Source organism: Siniperca chuatsi, linkage group LG20 (assembly GCF_020085105.1).
Source record: "Siniperca chuatsi isolate FFG_IHB_CAS linkage group LG20, ASM2008510v1, whole genome shotgun sequence".
In the NCBI taxonomy this organism is placed as follows: domain Eukaryota; kingdom Metazoa; phylum Chordata; class Actinopteri; order Centrarchiformes; family Sinipercidae; genus Siniperca; species Siniperca chuatsi.
The window spans coordinates 9,738,310-9,760,832 of NC_058061.1; the positions used below are offsets into that span (position 1 = coordinate 9,738,310).

A 22,523-nucleotide genomic window follows, 5' to 3' on the forward strand; every position below is an offset into this window, starting at 1 on the left:
CCAAAATCCCATACCCTCTGATAGAAGCTGATTAAAAAGCTGAAACTTTGTATTGGTATTTTCCATATTCTAAGATAAATATGTCTTTGACACCGTTCTCAGAAGAAAAACTTAAGCACCTCATCATTTTGACAAATACTAAATTATTATTTTAGCATTCAACAACAACATCACATGACTCTCAGCCACAGAGGGGCTGTCAAAGCCTCATAGGAGCACGAGACGTAGCTGAATGCCAACAAGATGATCTGAGGTGTTCAACTGTGATGTAATTTCATGGCATCTGTTATTCACCACTGTTAAGACTAAGAGGCACAAGCAGTTGTTACTGCTGCATTTGAAGAGATGGAGCTGAAATTATTAATCTGCTAGAGACATTGATCTCTGACTGAGAATTCAATCTGATCAGTGAAGCACAAACCTGCTAGAAAATCATGTTTGCCTGTACCACATGTACTGTAAGTATAAAAATGGTTTGCTATGATTACTAGCCCTCCGGGGCTCCTGGTCACTGTGCTGCTACTTTAGATATTGATGGAGCAGAAGAAGCAAGCTCATAAGAGCTGTCTGCAATTAAGAAAACAATCCTTTGCGTCTTCTCATCCCTAAAATTTACCATTTTAAGAGATGAACCACTTAAAGCATTCATCAACATGTTTTCCATTTGCTGTCCATGCTCCACATGTAGGATTCCCTCAGGAGACTCCCTCCGCCACAGTCCAGAGACAGGCTTCCCAACAACATCCCAGCTCTCAAACAATCTCTAAAAGCTAATGGTGCAAAGCAGAACACAGTCTTCGAATGCTTCTGAGCGACCCAGTTCAGCTGTGTGACCATTAATCTGCAGCACATTCATCCTGAACATGACATGACTGATGACGACCTCTTGATTAACACATCATGTCCAGCACCTCGTAGTGTTGACGTGCACAGCTGGCTGACTCTGTGGGACATTTATCCTGCTGCCCTTGCCTCCCAATTCTGGGGCTCTGCACACTCAGGAAAGCTTGTGTCTGCCACATCAACTATTTTGATGCCAGTGTCAGAGGGAGTTTGGCCAGCTAAGCAGCATCCCGGGAATGTGATCCAGCCCCTGGCTGCTCAGCCTCGGCCAATATTGGTAACCTTAAACTCAAATGAATCTGAGCTGAGCGCTGGATTATGTTTATCTTCATGGGGATGAAATAGAGAGCGGAGGGAGCGAGGGCATGGAGAGTTTAGGGAGCAGCAGGAATAACGTGGGCAGACTTAAAATTATATGCAGGTACAGCAAAACCCTGCAGGTCACAGATTCTTGAAGAAAAAGAAGCATCACTGCAGCAGCTAAGATATATCACATATTTAACCTCTCCAGTCTCACAGAGCCATCCTTACATTATAGTGTTGTGCAGACGATCATTGTTCAAACCCATGAAAGATTTACAGGGAAAGACATGCATAAGACATCTAGAGTTTTCTGTTTGATGTAGTGTTTAAGTAATACAAAATGTGGTCTTATTTTGGAGAGAAGTGAAAGATGGAATGGTTGCTTTGGTTATAAGTGATCACTGTGATCTTTAATGTACTTTTAGCAGCCAGTATAGATAATACAAAAAAAACACAGTGCTTAGTTGATTTGAATATTTCTATATTTACAGTAGCAAGAAATGTTGGTGTTCCCTGAATGAAAGACAGTACCACATCTGGAGAAATTGACCTACACATTGCATAAACATCTCAAAGGATTCATCAAGATATGGCAACCACCACTTTATGTATGTGTATCTGTGTATATAATATCTATGCACTGTATTGTGATATAACCATGTATGTTTAAAAGTGTCTGCCTTCTGCCTTGAAGTAATATTTCCAATTATTTGAGGCAAGTAGTGTGACCAAGGTTGGACTACCAACCGGGCGAAGTAGACAAAAGGTCCAGGCTAATCCCGTGTCAACTGTTTTGTGCTAATTTAATTGAAAATTTGTTTTGCAGTATGCACTGCTAAAGCACAATATTACCTCACAACATTTAGGGAAATACGCTTATTCGTTTTCTGTCAGAGAGTTAGATGAGAAGATTGATACCACTCTCATGTCTGTTTTACGGGGGGTTATGTGTCGGACTATTTCTTGGCTGGGAGCAGTTGCCAGGCAACCAGTGGAGACTCTACGAAGATACTGCTCTCAGCCAAGAAATAGAAAACCCCCCAGCAAATAATGGTTAATTAGTGAACTTAGTGAAGGTGCTGGTAGGCAGATTTTGTTACCTTTGCAGAGAGACAGGCTAGCTGTTTACCCCTCTTCCCAGTCTTTGTGCTTAGCTTAGCTAAGCAGCGGTTGGCTGTAGCTTCATATTTTGTCTGCCAGAAGAAATTAATTTGTGTTTAATCAAATTACCACACAGTAATCTTGGGGTAATATTCCACATAGAAAAAAGGTACACATTACACAGATAGTGGAAGGAACGGGGAGTTATGTTATGACCTAATTATGTTGGTAGGTGTGTAACAGGTTCTTGTGTTGTTTTGTTTTGGTTTACTTACTGAAAAACACAACAGTATTTCCACAGTATTAACCACAAAAAAGATAATGGCATAAATGGACTTTTTCAAACTAATGGGCCTCTGGTCTCATTAATTGATTAGTCATTCAACAGATTTTGATAATCAATTAATCGTTTGTCTGTTTTCAAGCAAAAGTACCAAACATTTCCCAGATCTAACTTCTCAGTTGTGAAGATTTCTTTTTCTTATTGTATAATAAACTGAATATCTTGGACATTTGAAGACATCACCTTGGGCTTTAGGAAACTGTAGCCTATTGTTGCATTTGTCTGTATTTTCTGACAGTTTGTAGATCAAGCGATTAATCGTATAATAATCAGCAGATTAATTGATAATGAAAATAATCGTTAGTTGCAGGGGAATGTCTTGTGTTAACTGTTGTCCTGTATGGTTCTGTCTCTGTACTTGGATTGACTGAAATAAAGTCTATAAAAGGCACTGGGACTTCAAATAAAGAGATTAAATAGAAATTGTTGCTGAGTGTTGGATTTGATTATTTCACTCTACATAATCCCAAACTAATTCACATAAAAAAGCCACTCACTGATAAAGTTTAGACCACAGAACCAGGATAAAGGTTTGTTCCAGGTATATCTGAGAGAGATTCAGATTTTACAGTATGGCACCTTACAGACACAGAGCAACAATAACACATTCTCTCTCTGTGCTGCTAATGAACAAATTAAGAATGAAATTGAGCAAATTTTAAGATAAATTTACGCAGAGGCCACTTGGGAGTCACTGAGTGACCCTCAGCAATCTGTGGAGCCCAGTTTTAGCACCACTGCCTTATGATATTAGTTCAATTGCAGCAATTTCACATTTCTTCCAACTTCATTGTTTAATTAACTAATGTCACTGTCTGGCTCTGTTATAGAGCTCATTACAGAGGCATAAATATTAGACAGACACTGGCCTTTTTCCAAAAACATTTTAATAAGATAAATACAATCTGATTGATCATCAGTACAACAATAAACATCTATTCCACTTGACTATCAGGATGTCTGAGTGTGTGTGTGTGTGTGTGGGGGGCTAAACAGATAAAAAGCCGAAAAAAGACACTGAAATAATAAAACTAAGTAAGCAGAAATAAATGATAAGTGCAGGATCTGATCTCTCCTTTAACTCTCTCCCTCCCTCCTCTCTCTCTCTCTCTCTCTCTCTCTCTCTCTCTCTGCCTCTCCTCTCTCTCCTCTCTCATTTCCATTCAGTGTGTTGAAGCAGCAGCAGCAGTCTTGTATGTGGATCCTTGGCAAGAGGACAGCAGCAGGAGATCCATCCCAGACCAAACTGCCTGAGCAACATGGTCGTTGTGAGAATCGTCGCTTGCCTGTGCCTGCTGGTGGGCTTCTCGCTCCAGGTGGACGTGAAAAGTGGGAAAGAGGCAGCAAAAGCCGGGAATTTCATGGAAGATGAGCAATGGCTGTCAACCATCTCGCAGTACAGCCGTAAGATCAAACACTGGAATCGCTTCAGAGACGTGAGTGGTGAATTCAGTGTAATTATAGGCTACAAGCGTGTTGTCGTATCTTATTTTATGAAGCTTGAGATGCTGAGGTGCAGGTTGTTTTCTCAGGTGATTTTGCGAACGTAACTGCCGCTCTGAAGTGCAGATACGCGCAATATTAGCAGTTTGTGCTGAAGAAATACTTCAAAAGATGGAATATTACACAGGATAATATGTTCAAAGATTGTAGGTCCGAATAAATGCGTGCGCGTGCTCCATGAAATAATTTTTTTGGAAAGGTGCCTTATTTTCTCTTGATATTTCATTCATTGACATCCCATTTGAATTGGCAGACATGCCAAGCAGACTACTATTTTATAATAGTATAATTGACACTTTTATCTATGGACCTTCTTATATGAGAGTGACTATAAATACAACTCAGAGGAAATCTATGGCATTAGCCCAAGTCTCAAAAGCCATTTCCAAGCTCCTTCTGGGTAACTGTTATATTCTGAACAGGGTCTGTATTCACTGATCAATACCTATTGATCCTGCCATATTGCACATGAAATGTAGGGCTCACAGTTAGGAGGCTTCCAGGGCTTTCAGATGAAAAGCCACACAGCAAGACATCAGTTGTGTATTCCCTAAATCACAAATATCAAGTATAAGGGCACAAACATTTCTTATTCCCATGTGGATCTGTTGTCCACACCTAATTCTGGAGTGTAAAAGGACAGCTTTGTTTATTCTATTCAGCCATGCCAGGAGGATTATTCACTAAAGATAATAAATACGTTTATCAAATTACAAACAGTATGAGTCTCCTACAGACCTAAATTTACTATAGTTAAACTGAGAAAAGCTACAACAAACAATGACATTTAATGAAGTTCAACCAACCAGTTGACCCACTAGTCCAGGTAACGTGGGTGATATTGATAAAATCCTCTATCACGGTACATCATGATAGCGATATAATGTATATTGCGACACAGTCAATTTTCAGGAAATTCAATTGAGACAGCATTAGTAGATAAAATAACAGGATGGGACTGTCTGTTTTTTGATTAATCCATTAAATTAAATACCTGATAAATCAAGTTTATGCAAAATCCTGTAAATCCAATATTGCCATAAAGCAGTCTTGCTCATGAATTTGCACCATTGTGAACAGAGATATTACATGAATAGCTACCTCAGTGTAAGCAATGTAACAAACATGCACCTATCCAGGTCTAACAAGGTAAGAAATTATTTTGTCTCTCATGCCATCAAGCTGTTAAATGCTAATAAAGTTAAAGTTGAGTTAAATCCAACTTTTTCCCTCCCAATTCTGATACCTCAAATCAGGCTATCTGCCGATACCAAGTACTGATCTGAAACCAGTGCTCTCTTTTGCCCAAATTTTAAAGTCTGTAGACCTCACTGCATTCAGCTCATTGGTATCATTTTATGAGAAGCTGAGTGGGCGTCCTGCTGACTGAATGAATGCAACTGATAGTGGAAAAAATATATATGACATAGAAACTGTTTTTAACATGAGTTGGTCACGTCATGGCCAATACCTGATCCCTTTATTAAGGTCAGTATCCATGCTGATACTGATCTAGTGTATTGGATCGGTGCATCTCTAATAGCTAAATCTGTACTGTCTCATCTCATTGTGCATACTGCCACATCACACAACCCCAGTCTAGTCCAAATGTCTATTATATTCACTCTCTCCTGTCAGTATAAAAAAACACAACGCTGGGTGATGGGGAGACAGTGAGCATGGTAAGGGGTCGGGTGGTTATGGTGTTAAGGTGTGGCTCATTGGTACAGTGATGACACCTCCCTGGTACCAAAAGGCAGAACACATGGCATGAATCAGGATGTGAGAGATCTCTGAGGAGGAGTCGGTTAGCAACGGCTCAGATCCAAGCCTCTACCTTGACAACAGGACAGTCGTTTGATCTCATTGCTGAGAATATCACCTCAGACAGATAGTCTTATCAATGTCGGCCAGACACTAGCTGTATTAATTTGGGCCATGCTTGGTGGCATCCAGGAATGTGTCCCAATACCCTGGACCCCCCGAGGGCCCAGTGAGAATTTGTAATTGAATTGCAAATGTATGCTGTTATGCAAATTATAATATTATCATAGCTGTTTTTTGGAGTGGTTTGCCTCACCTGTTTGTTTGGTTCAAATCTTCAAATGGTCTTCAAATGCTTGTTTTTTCCAACCAACAGTCCAAAAACAAAATATATTGAATTTACAATGATATAAAACTGAGAAAAGCAACACATCCTCTCATTTCAGAAGCTAGAACGAGCAAATGTTTGAATTTTTTGCTTGATGATGGACTTAAATGATTAATCGATTATAACAATTCTGAATGGCTTCTCCTGGATCTACTATGGCTTGGATCATATCTAGTTTATATGTTGCTTTGGACAAAAGTGTCTGCCAAATTACTAAATGTAAATGTAAAAATTAGATTCCTTGACTGACAAACTGATGAATCAATTGACATCGATTTACCAACTCATCATTTCACCTCTAGTGCCTGTAAAAGGTATTTACCCCTCTGACTTTTTCTTGTTTTATTGTTGTACAACTTTGAATCCCAGTGGACTAATTAGGCTTTTCTGTAACTGATCATTATAGAAAGTCTCTTAAATGTCAAAGTGAAAACCAATCTGTTGATCAGTTTCATTAAAGTTTAATTATTCAGCTGTGATTCACATTTGTAAAACCATAAGTACGGGGGGTGCGTGTGTGTGTAGTCAAATGTGTGTAGTGGTATGTAGTTAAGACCTCAAAGGTATTCATTGGTATTCAGACTAAAGATTCAAGTACAGTAAATACATAATTAAAGTGAAGTAATAAAAGCAACTTGTTGAGTGGGACAGAAACATAAGCAGCCTTGTTGCTAACAAAATGTTTGCCCTTGTCCATTGCTGTTAGATGGCAACTGTAGGATGCTCATGCAATGAAGCCAGTAAGATTTTTACTAACTTTTATTTTAATGAAATAATTAAGCGCTAAGGTATTCGTGAATTTGTTTTGAGAAGAGCAGTTTGCGTTTTGTGATTTGTTCAACTGTTTCCTATTTTATTGTTTGATTATTTAAAAAAAAAAATCAGTAAAATTTTTGAGTGGGCAATTTATTTATTTATTTATTTTTATTTATTTTAAGAAATGTATAAACGCAAAGTTGTGGTTTTACGGGGCGTCACATGCTGCAACTATTTCTTGGTGACTAGCGACTCACTAACTAACTGCCTCCTGGCTGTAGTGAGAGTGGTGTCGATTCTGTCATCGAAATCCCGACAAGAAAGCAAATTAACATTTTTCCAAAAATGTTGAACCTTTAAGGTGTAAAATACATTTTGTTTTGTAGTTCTGGACTTCTTTTATTTTAGCATTTTGCTTTGGATTGAAAAAAGAGGTGCACAACATGATCATGATTGGCTTGTGGTTGTGTAGATTTGGTTCGTTGTCAGTCAAACTGGGTTTGATAGGCTAGCATGGGGAAGTTTTGTTGTTTGTTCCCTTGCTTATTCCTGCCTGTCCATGTGAATCTCATCAAAATATCAAGGCAATGTTGAACCACAGCACATGATGAGATGTGATACTGTAGGGAGACAGACAGCCAAGCTGGCTCAGATAGGACTATTATCTGCTGTACCGGGCAGTGAGATGCACCATCTGAAATGTGAAAGGTTCGTATTTGTTTACTAGCTGTCTTGGCAAACAGGTGGTGTGAAAAGCAGGATTCATACTGCATCAAAATAAATACAGGGTGAAAAAAATCACTTTGTGAGCTTTAAAAAACAGTGATGGCGGTTTGATTGATATTGACCGGTGTACATATGATTATCCAGCATGGAGACATAATGAGGAAATGCTGAAAGGAAGAACAATAAGACCAACAGCTGCAGAGGCAGGAGGTGTCAGGATAATCCACAGCAGGTTACAGCGTGTTACACAAGCTCCGTTATGACTGGCATCAATGTTGAAGCTGTAATTATGACACACTGCAAATGTCAAGACATCAAATCTCCCCATGTAGATTCCCTCGCATTCACATTTGCATAGAATTCACCCACACGAAGCAAGCCAACAGGTTACAAATGTCCACAAATGACGCTTGGCTGTAATTAGCTAATTGCATCTTCCTGAATCGGCTCATCAAACTTCTTTGACTACATGATGTATTATTTTTTGTCCCACACAAGCTCCACTTTGCATTCTGGTGCATTTGGGTGGATCTGCTCAGTTGCGGCTCAGGCCAACACTCATGTGAACAATACTGTGCTGTTCATTCACAGCCAGATTCTCCCATCTCTCTGAGCAGTGCAAAGAGGGAACTCATTAAGGAGCTGTGCACCCTTTCAGCCAACCACAGAGGGCTGTTTAAGGTTTGCACCTGCTCTACTGCCAACTACATTTTTAATGAGGGAAAATTGCTACATCTTTTTCGTGTAAATGGCTCCTTTGGTTGGTAAGATTAGCAAGATTAGAGTGAGGCAAAAATACGAGTTATCATTAGCCTTATTGGTTCTTACAAATAAATATTATTTAGGACTGTGATAAATGTAATAATTAGATTACAATGACTGGTTCCTTAAATTTTACCCAAGCTTCTCAGTGTGCCTAAATCTACTCTCATTATTCATGAAGGAATATGTGAAGAAAAAGAAAATAACTGTACTGTTTTATACATTGTACATGTATGAGCTTCTGGGCTGCAACTAATGATTATTTTCATTATTGATTCATCTATTGATTGTTTTAATTATAAAATGTAAAAACAAGACTAAAGCCTCATTTCCACTGCATGGTACGGCTTGACTCGAATTGACTCACTTTTGGTACCAGGTACTTTTCTCGATCTTGTTTTCCACTGCAGATAGTACCTCTTCAATGTAGGCAGGATTCGTAGCTGATCGTCATAGCTATGCTGCATGAAACTGCTGTGACATCATCTTCAATGTGACACAAACACACAAATGCTGGATGCTTTAATCGGCAACCGAACAGAGGAATGTCTGCGCTTCATCATTTGATAAAGATACCAAAAAAAGTACCAGGTACAAGGTACTATCCACAACTTATGCCAATGGAAAAACAAAAAAGAATGACAATGTTAAAATGTTGAGCAGACAGTGTTTACTATCTTAGTTTAGTGTGTTAGCATGCTAACATTCGTTAGTCAGCACTAAATACAAAGTACAACCGAGCCAAGTGGGAATGTCATTAGTTTTGAAGGTATTTCGTCATAAACCAAAGTATTTTTTGTCCTGATGATGGTGCTAGATAAAAAAGTTAAGGGGTCATCAAAAGTTACTACAATTCATCCAGGGACATGAATGTCTATATGTGTCATGGCAATCCATCCCATAGTTGTCGAGACATTTGCCATGGTTAGCATGCTGGCGCTAGCATTTAGCTCAAAGCACTGCTGTGCATAAGTACAGCCTCACAGAACTGCTAGCGTGGTTTTAGAGTCTTGTTTCAATTATATAATGTCAAAAAAATTTGGAAAATGCCCATGAAACTATGCATCCTCCAACTATGGATCAGAGTCACTATTTGTTCGTTCTGCTGTAAATGAGATGAGGCCGATGGCCCGGTTACTGATCACCATCAACACAGCTCCTCTGTGAGAGCTCCTAGATAAATGCAAGACCAGGGTTCATTCTGTTTTTCAGCTGAACATAATGCTGTTGCAGCCTAAGTGACACTGAGCTGCTTTACTTAGCTCAAAGACACGCTGCCAGCTGTGGGTTTTTCTGCTCCTGTCATCAACCTCAGCTATTAGCCTCCCACAGGATTTATGCTCCAGCACTATCAGCCACTGTAATCATGGATATGAAAAATTAGAAAAATTAGAGCAAGACTATGCAATTGTAGAAAATGTGATAATGAGGCCTATTTTCAGTTAAACGTGAATGACGTGCGGGGGTTGAAAATGAAGACGAGAGAAACCATAATAGTTAAATGAGCAAATAGTTATCTGTATTTCCTCTGCTGTGTGAATCTGAAAATCACACCATCAAATCAACTATCTGTGGAAATGTTCTCATTGCCCACTAATGAGATCAAGATGGCAGAAGTAGTGGAAAAAGAAGCTTTCTTTTCCTCTTGTCATTACCATGCATGTCTTTTACTGGAGGTGAATGTTGGGGGGGGGAGTGCATTGAGTGTTTTTTGGAAACAGAGAAGAAAGGAGATCCTGTTGGCCTCCCAACACAAGCGTGGGTGACTCCTAATTGAGTGGAGAGACTGTTTTGTGTTGTGGCTCCTGTGGAAAAGCGCCACTCGCCGGAAAGCAATTTATGCTTTGCAAAAAAAAAAAGAAACACTGAGAGTCTTGAACAGCAGGAAGGGTTTTCATAAGCAAAGCCATGTTCCACAGCTTGTCCAAATATACAAAATCCCTTTCCTTTTTCTATGACAGAGTACGAGGAAGCTACTTGTTGTGATAGGAGTACATGTAGATTAATGTGTTTTATAATGGAGCCTGGCTGCACCTACTACATCAGTGTATTAACACACACCAGTAGCAATGACGGCCTGAATTCCATCTTTTTTAGCCGTTAACTTCTCTGTGAGTTGCTGAAATGTCTGGCTGAATAATTAGCTGTTCCAAGGTTCTTCTTCTGGCTCTATTGTTCATGCATTATTTATAGTGGGATCTGCCTGAGAGTTGTCTCTATACTGGTGAGGCTCCTCTATGCCTTGCTGCAGGCAGAGCGATAAATGCTGCCACTCTGCTTGTGTGTCTGTCTTCATTCATGGCTGGCATGGTGGCACACCCAACACTCAATCAATGATCAAATTTTTTAACAAACAAACATGTCATCGCTTATGAGTTGATAATAGAAACTGATTGGGCTGGAACATTGGGTTTTTATTGTTTACAGGATCCCGTTTTTCTTCTGTCTGTGTGGTTGTTACACTTCCTGGGGTCCGTGAAGACAAGAAACAAAACATCTAGACATTACCAGTTGCAAATAATTGCATAAAAGTAAAAGAACTAAAAAACAATACCAAGAGTCTACAGCCATGCTAGCGGTACTCAGACACAGCAGTGCTTTGAGCTAAATGCTCAACATCAGCATGCTAACATGCTCACAATGACAATGTTAACATGTTGTTTAGCAGGTATAATGTTTACCATGTTTTTCATCTTAGTTAAGCATCTTTGCATGCTAACATTTGCTAATTAGCACTAAAAACAGTAAAGTACAGCTGAGGCTGCTGTTGTATAGTTTGTCATATAGTTTTGCAAGTATTTGGTCATAAACCAAAGTATTGGACAAATTAAAATATTGACCTGATGGTGTGAATGTGTGTAGTCATGGAAACCCCTCCAACAGTTGTTGAGACATTTCACTAAAAAACACAAATTTTGACATCAATGTGGCACTACAGGAAAAACATGAGATTATCAAAGTTAGCAGACCATGAATATCTGTACAAAATTGAATGGTAATTTAGCTGTTGAGATATTTTAGTCTGGACCTAAGTGGTGGACCAACCAACTAACTGACCAACAATACCATCTGTGGAGCCATGCTGCTTGCATGGCTAAAAAGCAAAAAGAGGAATATAAAATGCAGCAAAAGTAAAAATTTTATTAAAATAAAAGGTTGGCCCAAAATCACAATAACAAAGTTGAATGTTCATATTTATAAAACTCAACCTATTTATAGGCCTGGAGAGAGATAACTGAACCATCTTGGCACTAAGTCAGATTGTGTATATTTTCTGAAGTGTATTTCACTCGCAATTTAAAGCTACTTGTATTTGAGATATGTTTGATGTGATTCAGATAATTCTGGGTTTGGGAAGAGATAATTGACCCTTCTTCACATTCCTGGTATGATTTAGATTCACTGGCTGAGGCTCTTTCCTTAGAAATGTTTTTTATAGGTTGGCAAGATAAAATATATTATTACAGACATAAGGAACTTGATGATAAGAAATCCACCTGTATTTATTGTTAAATGGTAATTCAGCTGCCACTTGACAACAATGACCTTATCTGTTTATCTGCAATGACCTTTATTGTTATAGCTCACAGACACGAGGCAGAAACCTCAGTTTACACGTCACTGGGTAAACATATACAATAGGCTTCACCTGCTCAAATCACACAAGGGTGTAGTCATGGGACCTGTTATTTGAGTGGAAATTATTAAACCTGAAAAAAAACCCTGCAAACATAGCTGTGCATATATTATCCAGGTGGAAATATATTTAGGCTGCAGAAAAGTGCTGTACTGAATATATTCAGCTCTGCCTCAGGTGTTTTTGATAGATGTGTGTTTGGGGCCACCATTATTGTTATGAGTTGTCTAGGACTGAGCTGCACTAAAATCATGGTCTGAGCAAACACAGCCATATCGCTTATGTTCAGTTACAATAGGTGTAATAATGCTAGGTGCTCAGGTTCAACCTGGCATTGATAGATTCTTTGCTTTAGGCTACAAATCAGTCACTGGTGAAACAGTAGGGCAAGTACTGTACAATTAGGCCAGGCTGCTACAAAAACTTTGAGGACATGCTCTTGCCTGGGGAGAATCAGCCTCTTTTACTGTCTTCTGTATGTTTGATTTTAACGTTGGACAAGACAGGTCCTTGTTCGTCTTTGGCTTGACTGTCCCAGAGCTACATATGGAGGAGCAGGGAGAGCTGAGCCTCCTTTCTGTATTAACTGTAAGAGCAAGAGGGAGGTGTCAAGGACATGCTTGCGGGGGCTGGGATCCTCTCTGTGAACAAGCTGTATTTAGTATGTGTGGCATGTGGTGGATATATGTGTTTTTGTGACTGTTAATTTGTGGAGTTGGCCGGGTAATGGATGCACACTACAAAGTCATATTGAAATGACCTTAATCAAGCAAATCATATAGCAGGGATAGGGTGCAGAGCTAAAGCTCCAATAGCTTTTTTCTCAGTTGAAAGAATCCGACAGAATCTCATTTATGTGTGATGTAGTCCTTCCTAAAGCCATAACGTGACATCTCAATGTGGCTCCCTGTTTTACTGTAATATCCCGCTGCTACTGCGGGAGATTAGCATTATCAGCAGCCACAACAACCCAATTTGTTCTCATTGCCATGGCAGACGAGGGGAATTAAATGTAATCAGGCAGCTAGCATATTTAACTTAGCTACCCCTGTGAGCTGTCTCATGCAGATCCCTGCAGCATTTCAACTGGGATGGTTATCATCATTATATTCTCTTAACCATGCTACTGATTTCTAAACTCATGTGTCTGATAGTTGTAAAAGAGCTCTGTAGCTTCAATGGACTTGTCATTGGAGTCTAATTAATTTAAACAGCAGGCTTAGCTGTTAAAATTTTGGAAACAGCAAATACAATAATAATCGCAGGCACAGATAGATGGTGGTAAAATGATATTGTAATCATAATTTTTGGAGATTTGCTGAACACACATGCTGACAGTGCACTACAGAACACTCAAATGGTTACACAGCTGCTCAGTTCAACAAAAGTCTTTACACAGGTTTTTGGCTACTGCAGATCAGTCCAGTTAAAGGAAAAGACTGGCGTTATTTTGTATTTTTCTTATTGTCAACAAATGCCAAGAAAATACCAAAACCAACATGTGTTAGTCCGCCTCTCAATTCTTCTGACCTTCCAACCCTGTCTGTCGCACTCAGCCCCAAACCCACTGGTTTCTACTGAAGACATAAATCTTTAAAAACAAGTCAAAAATATATAGTTTCATCTTTTAAAAAGGCTCAGTAATTTCCTAAAATAGCTGGGCACTGTAGTTTATAGCACATGTTACTCAAACAGGAGTAAGTATAACATTTCTTGGGGACTAATTTCAGCGGCAGATTAATACACATTTAGTGCGCTACAGAGAATTTTACGGCAGCAGAACAGTGTGTTTGAGCCTTGTTCCAGACCTCTGAATCCCCACCCAAATCTTTGATTTGTTCAGTGATTTAAACAGGTTTGGTGTTTTGCCCACTGACCGCTGGTTGGAAAAACAATTTACCAATCAGATCTTTGTAGGCGGGATTAAGAAAGTGGACGTTATCATCCTGCATAGCTAGCTAGCCACCTAGCTACATCCATGAAAAATATCAACAGAAAAATTACCCACAAACGTGGATGAGATGGTCACAGCTGTGGAGGTAGGTGACGATTTACAGAAATAACGACCATTAAAGTGACACATTGTTTTGTTTGTCTTGAAAAATGACGTGGGCAAAACAAACCATTCTGACTAATTTTTAAAGAGAGGGCAACATTACTCACTCACCTCCCTCGACTATACTTAACATAACCGTGTATGAAACAGCAGCAAGTAGACAATCAGATAAAAAGTGGTTTAATACACCATGTACTAAAGAAAGTATTTCAACCAAGCTAACAGTGACACCAACACTGAAAACATGATGTAAAGAAATTATGTATTTGTCCAGGTGATAGAATAGTCCACCTCATTATGTGTTCAGTTTTTTTGGGATCTACCACTACTACTAAGACTATTGCTAAAAATTATATTAGATACAAAAATGTCTTATAATAGCCACTAACTAGGTATATAAAAAACAAGTATGTACAATGACCTCACAATGCTTTACTTATGTATGTGTTAGGATTTTTCTTTCTTGCTGTTTTAACACAGTTTTCCATACATTAAACTAAGATTCAAAAAAAGAAGCAGACTTGAATCTGCTCTCAAAATGTCTGTTTAGTCCCTGAAAATTTCCAAATCAATCACAACTCTGTAATAACCAATTCATGAAGATAACTTGTATTTTAAGTAGTAAAACCTGCAAAGCTTGTTTTTTCTCCACGGCACCAAAGTGAGTTTGTTAGTCTATTGGAGTGGAATAAATTTTCTTAGCCTCCAACACATTCAGTATTGATTTAAGTTTCCTGCGTTAGGTAAGTATGCCAACACCAAACAATATTTAAGCTCATTCATCTATTTCTGTATGCTGATAACTTTTTGTGTTTGCAGATCAATACTGATGAGTCTAGCTACTACAAAGTGAAAATAGCACACTGGCATCAGGTTTTTTTCATCTGGAGCCACATGCTTCAGCTTGTCTCATTATGGGGTTTTTCCTGCTACTATTATATGCAGAAGCAGCGTGGCTCAGCACAGTAAAGACGGCCCTGCATAAGCTGCGAGCTCCCTGGGGCATCTGTGTGGAGCTCAACCTGAAGGCTCGCCTCTTCTCTCTCTGCTTCTTTGTTTTGCAAATGGGGGTGGGGGTGGGGGTGGAGCGATAAGATGCTGCAGAGACTCCGCGGTTCCAGGGTTCTGCTTGGCTCAGCAGCGGGGTCCAATAGAATCCATTTTTCTGCATCCGCGGCGTCCTACTCCTCTCCAATTACTGCATCTCTCAGAGCATGCAATGCCTCGATTCAACTATGGTACAGCTTTGCTACAGCAAAGTGAGCCTGGCCATTGTTTGATGTGTTACTTCATCAGTGATTTGGAGACCACGGGTAAAGGGCTCCTGAGAATGGAAAAGGTTCATTTCTGTGATGCAACTTCCTGAAATGTGATCTTATTAGCCAAAGGCAGCAGCTCAGTAGAAAAGCCACTCATCATAAGGTCTTAATGTTTTCAGATTTTTGTTTCATGTTGAACATAGCCTCTTTTATGTTAACTACACAAAAACCCGCCTGTGACTTGCTAGAAAGTGTCATTGCCAGTTAGTTAATCACCTGCATTCTTAGGCAAGAGCCAAACTCCCCAGTCAGTCTGATTATTTATGCATTTCAGCGCAGTGCAAATGTTTCAGATGGATGCACGCTTGACAGTTGGCTACTTCGTGGCTCGGGCAGAGAGACGTGTCCTTCAGTGTGCAGAGATGGCTGCAGATTGTGCTCCGTGCTGTACTGCATTGCAGGCAGGCGTCTTACCTTGTGAAACAACATGTGTCCTTCGCCCGCAGGCCCCCGAGCACTCCTGCTCAGATGATCAATTTGATCCAGCTCTGTGTTGCTGGGCTGCGACTTAATCCCATAATGCTCTGGTGTTTTGTTGCAATCGAGACACCTCCATTTTTCTCTGTGGGTTTCTTATTTTATCTATAGACTGTGATGAAAAATCTCATGCTTTTTTCATATACACGGCATGTAATCACCTTAAACAGTCTATAATACAATCGTTGATCATGTCAGCGTCTGTCAGAACGAATATGGAGGAGAAATCTTACACCTGTCACAGTTCAATAAGAGTAAACCAAGGAATTGGTTTTTTTATACAGGCATAGGAACCACATGAGTTGGTATGTAGAATTATAGGATGTCCGTAGCTATTTCTGTGTGATTCCTGCCTCATGTTCAAGTGAAAATGCAATGGTTTGCCACTCTAAAGCCAGTGGGTTGAGGCCAAAAGACACACAGAATCATTTTGGAATACTCTAATGCATTTCTAAGTGGTTCAATCTGTGGTTTGTCTGCACCATTAGTGTCTTCCATTTCTCTGGCGTTTTCAAAGACGGCGGGGTACAAACAGAGTGAGACATTACCTCCACCACTCAGGCCCCAGCATACTGAATCGGGGCGCCATAATGACACGGCAAAGGCGAGATGCACTCCCGCTGCTCCCTGGTAACTACAGAGACACGGAGGGTGGAATGTAGATTCACGACAGCCTCCGCCTGTGTGTCCTTTTGCAGCGATTTAAAATAGGCAGGGAGACGTGGCTAATTCGGCTACATTAATCAGGCAAAGCACATTGCTGTGCAAATGATGGGCGGGGGAAATGATGAGCTCACAATGTCCTGCCAGTCAGGGAGGCAGACACACCTCAGTGATTTGATAGGATGACACGGCCCCGGCCCAGAGCGGAGCAATCAGCTGAGGAAAGCCTCTTGCAGGTCTCCGTTCATTACAGACATGACCCGGATCACCAGTCCATCCATCAGCCTGTGTTTATCCAGTCACTGCCAGAGTAAATGAAGTTCATGAAGTTGGATAAATGACAACTGGTGGAAATGCAAAATGTCCAGATCATCATTTTACCTCTAACTCTAAAATGTCCTGCTGCTTAAGTGACGTCTTCACTGCAAATATCATCTTCAGAATATCAATAAGGAATATTGCGGAGGATAATGCACGCAGTTATTGCCCTGAGAGAGAAGGCTTTCATCTGAAAAGCAGAGCTTCTGAACTAAAAATCTTGAAATGTGTGTGTCTCTGTAAGCTTCAGTTCAGCAATATGTTTTTGTTTTTTTTAAGATTATTTTTTAGGCTTTTTGCCTTTATTTGATAGGAACAGCTCAAGAGAGACAGGAAATGTGGGGGAGAGATAGATAGATAGAGAGAGAGAGAGAGAGAGAGAGAGAGGATGACATGCAGCAAAGGGCCGCGGGCCGGACTCGAACCCAGACCGCTGCGCTCTACCAGGTGAGCCCAAGCAATCTGGGTTTTTGAAGACGGTACCAACACTTTGCTATTCTTTGCTGCTAGAATATTAGGGCTTTGTATATGATCACTGGGTATGGCAATTTGAATCGATCATGTTGCTGTAGTGTCACCTAAAAGCCAAATGTCATCCAATTTTGCAAGATCTCATGGAGTGGGTATGTGCACTTGTCATCTAAATTTGGTTGCATTGGTTCAAGAGTTAAGGCACATTATGTCAAATGCTGGTGCTATTGGATCTGAATCCACACCAAAAAAAAAAAAAATTAATCAGGTGTTTGTCCAGTGACCTAACTATCCACCAAATTTTATTGAAATCTGTTGACATGTTTTAAAGAGGAATAGGTCGACATTTTGGGAAATAGGCTTATTCTCTTTCTTGCAGCGAATTAGATGAGATTAGATTGATACCACTCTCATATCTGTAAGCTAATACAGTATGAGGCTAAAGCCGGCAGGCAGTTAGCTTAATTTAGCATACAGACTGGAAACGGGGGAAAACAGCTAACCTGGCTGCCAGCACCTCTAAAGCTCACTAATAAACATGTTAAATTTACTTTTGGATAGAGCCAAAGATAGAGCTTTGGATGTTTCCCCCTGTTTCCAGTCTTTGTGCTAAGCTAAGCTAACCATCTGCTGGTGGTAGCTACATATTTACTGTACAGCCATGAGAGTGATATCAATCTAATCATCTAACTTTCCAAAAGCAAATAAGTGTATTTCCCAAAATGCCGAACTATTCCTTTAAGCTGTTATGAGATGACTCTGATCTTTATCTGATATATAATATTTGTGTGTGCATATGGTTGTGTGGGTTGTGTTGATTTCAAATGTTTTCCCCATTTCCAGGATATTATCTACAGCAAAGTGTTGAAGGTGTGTGTGTGTGTGTGTGTTGAAGTTTAGGATTGAGTTTGTGCGTGTAAGTGTTCTTTAGGAGCCAGACTGTACAGATCCTGTCACATTACAGGGATAGATGAGCTGCAGTGATGGAGCGAGCGAGCTGCATGCACGTGATGGATCATTGCAGCAGAGTGAGGAGATGCAGATTTTCGCTGTGACATTTCTTTTACTCTGTGAGCATTTCTCCGGCAAGCTGAAGTGAGGTTGTGCTCCGGCAGCTCTCAGCTCAAACACTCTGAGCTCACAAGCTTCTCTTCGACATTTCCACTTGGGTTTTTCTTTTTTAAATCATCTCTTTGGTGATGGATACTCCCTCCATTTTTAGGTTACTACTCAGTTTGTATTGTACATCAGCTGTAAAACTCTTCACCAAAACCTTTTCCAAGAAATTTTCTAAGTTGCTTGGACAGGTGTGAAACCAGCAATTCAGAAGAAATGTTGGTTTGGCAGCAATGTAACTATGTAGCATAGTCAGGATCAGGACTTATCTTAATGTGACCAAACAGAGATGTGTTAAGCTCAAAACCAGGAGCACTGATGTACAGAAACACTACAATATTCTAAACAGACACAAAACTCATCATGGGACTTTTTGCACACCTGCACCCTTGTGTCTGTTCAAGTGTTCTCTTGAATCTCTTGATTTATTTAACACATACTGATGCTTTGATTAATTATTTGCAACTGGACTTTTATGCCCTGTTTCCATTAAAAAAGAAGTATATGGTGGGATTTTGGCCATTGTGCTATAGTAATTTTCATACCAAGCATTGATAGGTCAAGTCTTTGAGACGTGAGATGTGGTTTTGGATTTGCCCTCTGAAGACTTGAGACTTGACTCAGACTTGGTCCAAACAACATCTCTGTTCAAATGCAGAAAACGATTGGTCATCCATCAAAATAAATCCCATGATTTTCTCAGCCTATTAGCTTTGCTCTGTTGCTGTCTGGAGGGAGTTTCTCACACTTAACACCTTTCAAAAATCTTTGTTTGCTGAAATCTTTTCTTCTCTGCACTTGTTGCTTGTACAATTTTCATGATGCCTCTGCAAGTGTTATCAGGTTTGTGGTTTTTGTTGAAGCTTCCAACACTGATTCTGTCCATGAAAATGCTCATATTGCACACATTTGAAGACTGCTGTTTTCCTTTTTTAGTTTAAAAAAATGTCCACGCAGCCAACATGATGACGGCATCCAGGTGCTCTCACTTGAATGGCTGCTCTTGATATCATGTCATCTATGTGTGGCTATACATTTACATAACATTTCATGACATATTTGTTCAACAGTTCATATCACTGTAACTGTAACATTTTGTGCTCAATTTCTAGCATTTCTAGCATACAGTAAACAGGCAGATAAGAAATGTGTGGAGAAAAAGAGGCAACAAAGGTTCCCAGCTAGATTTTAACCAGGGACACTGCAGTTATGTGATACACATCTTAGACCCAGCTCAGTATCCCTAGGAAATGTGTCTATATTATATGATCCAGTGCAAATGCATAATAATGTGTCATTTATGTGGCGAGGCAAAAAGTGAGGTAGTGGAGGTTGGGGTGGTGGATGAATGTGTAACACGACTGACGTTCATTCAGGAAGCCGGAATTTGCGTCCCATTACAGACTTTCAATAAATGTTTGTATTTGTATTAACCTTCACCACAATCTTTCCCTAACCTTAACAACGTGTTTTAGTTGCCTAACCCAGACCATACCTTAACCATGGTTTATTTGCCATGACCAGAATATTTCCCTAACCTTAGATGCCATACACAGATATTGTAGAAGGCTCAAATTTTATTTTATTTCAAAAGTGTAATCCAGGGTTTTGCAGAATTGTCCTCTCGAGGTTCTTGTCTGACGATAGGGTTGCTTAGACCACTAGGCCACCTTGAAGTCCTTAATGTTTGTTTTTATTGTTTTTAATATTTTGTTCTGGTATCCGATCCAGTGTTTTTGGCAAATTTCCTGAGTAGGAAACAGACATGCAGTGAATCAAAAGTGCAGCTTACCCCTGTGGTCACGCAGAACTGGGATGTGTATGAACATTTTGGTGTTTTGGCTCAAAATGGGTGTGTGCATGTGTGTTGCAGTGGGTGACGTTGGGGTTGGGTGGTACAGGGTTATCGGTGGTATTTATGTCACCAGCAGACAGGGCTTGGTCGAGGTGAGATAGATGTTAACTCTGAGGAGTGCAGTCAGGCTTGCGGCCAAATGCTGTCAGCCTAATACCAGCGAGCGGTCCAGGAGGAGCAGTCGTAGCATCTGGATAGTCAAGCTCCATTAGCCTCCGGGCTCTGTTTTACACCAGCTGCATTACAGCCTTGTTGACAAATGGCAGAAGAGGTGGTGTGTGTGATATGAATCACATAACTCAGGGGACCTCCACCATGAATATCATACCCCCTTGCTCCCTGATCTTTCCCCTCCTCCCTCCCTCTTGTCTGGGCTTGCTGTGAACTGTAGCAGCAGCCTGGCTGGGATTCAGTGGGACAGCATTAGCTCTCAACCTTGGTGAAGGACTAAATGCAGCCTCAGCCTGGTGTCCTTGCTGTCACACTGCTGCTGGGAGAAGATAAGCACTCCAGCCTTTAGGACACGCTGTAAGGCCCCCATCGGCAGCACTGTGAGCTGGGTAATTGCAGAAGCACTGCGAATAATTAATTAAGCAATCGTTACATCTGACGTGTGACATGCTACACACATATCTTTGATGACAAGGGCGGTCGTTTTGTGGGATTTTATGATACTCCACATTTTTTTCCCAGTATTTGCAAAAGCAGATTCTGCGGATGATTTAAGGGCTTAGTAATTATTTTTCTTTATACTGCGGTGTCACCCTGAAAGTTCAGTGTTACAGCTATAACCTTTAAAATGCCATGTAAAGATGCAGATCTGAAAAGAAGTCATTTTATTTGGCAGTGGTGGTGTTTACATTTTATATGACATATTGAAAGTCTTTTTTTTCTTCTTCTCATATGACCTATCACATAAAAGAAATCCAGCCAATTTTGAATGTGATACTGCCTCTCATATATGTAGCCCTGAACATTTTCACTGCTATAAAGAAAATATTTACCTCTAAGAAACAGTCTCTGAGGTGGAATCTAGAGTCCTGCTGCAGCTCGGTGATGAATTCTTGCTTTAGCCTTTTAAAGCCTTCGCTGGCTTTTTGGCTTGTCCTTGTGTGGCCTGTAAATTGTTTATAGTGATATATTAAGTAGACAGATATGGCTGCATGTGTGTGTATAAGAATTAGGTTTATTTACTGGGTTGAGTTACTGAAATAAAACATGCAGTGCTATATTTCTCTCAAACACACCGGAGCATTGAATGATGAAACACACAGAGAGAGGCTGTGGTGGGTATTGATGTGTAATGCCCTTGGACAGAAGCCAAGACGGTGAAATGGAATGAAAGGAAAGCAGTCACTCCCCTGTTAACTCAAGGTTGTACTTTACAGGAGCTATATCTGTCTGTGTTGTCAATGGTATGCATGGTAAATGTGCTCTATGTGTCTGCTGCAACTATAAAAAACATCTAAATCACATCTGCCTGTTGACTTTGAAGATTTCCACCAATTTGCCTGTATTTTTCCAAGGCCGATGCAGTATGTCATGGCTTATCCACAACTTCTGAGCTGGCAGGTGGCTGGCATTTGGCAGTTGCTTGTAAACACAGCCAGAGAATGAGCCCTTAGTGATCGGGACCCCTGCCAGCTCATGGAAGTGGCAGCGGATCATCCTCGGTTAATAGGCGCTCATAATCCTCTGTGAATGTCTTATGTTTTCCCCCGAGAGGAGCGAGACTAAGGCATGTATTTGCAATCAGCGTGCATTAAGGGCTGACAGTTTAACTGCTGCCATAACTGTAATAAACCAACCCACTGTTTGCATGCTGAATGGAAGCAAAATGAAAACTGTAAAGTGTTTTTTTTATCTCTAACAATGGCTCTCTCTTTCTTTCTCCCCCACTGCTGCTTGTCATTGCTACAGGAAGTTGAGGTTAGTGTCTCTTTTTTAAATCTGTATGATGTCTGTCTTTCTTTTGACGTCTCTTTTAGGCTGTAGGTGTCACTTGGCTTATGAGTACGTACGCTAAATACGTATAATACAACGTCACTGTCTAGAAATGTGTCCACAACTCAGAGGTGAAAAACAAAGGACATTAGAAACAATAACATGTAAATGTAAATAA

The 22,523-nt window shown here is 40.2% G+C and overlaps 1 protein-coding gene across 1 annotated transcript in view; it reads left to right on the forward strand.

The window, feature by feature from the left end:
• Positions 1–3,732: 3,732 nt before the first annotated feature.
• Positions 3,733–22,523, forward strand: part of LOC122867363 (testican-2-like) — a 40,349-nt gene continuing 21,558 nt past the window's right edge. The window contains exons 1-2 of the mRNA XM_044178064.1: positions 3,733–4,026; positions 22,322–22,330. Of these exons, the coding sequence (XP_044033999.1) occupies positions 3,850–4,026; positions 22,322–22,330 (186 nt within the window). The 5' untranslated portion in view covers positions 3,733–3,849. The remainder of the gene's footprint in view (positions 4,027–22,321; positions 22,331–22,523) is intronic.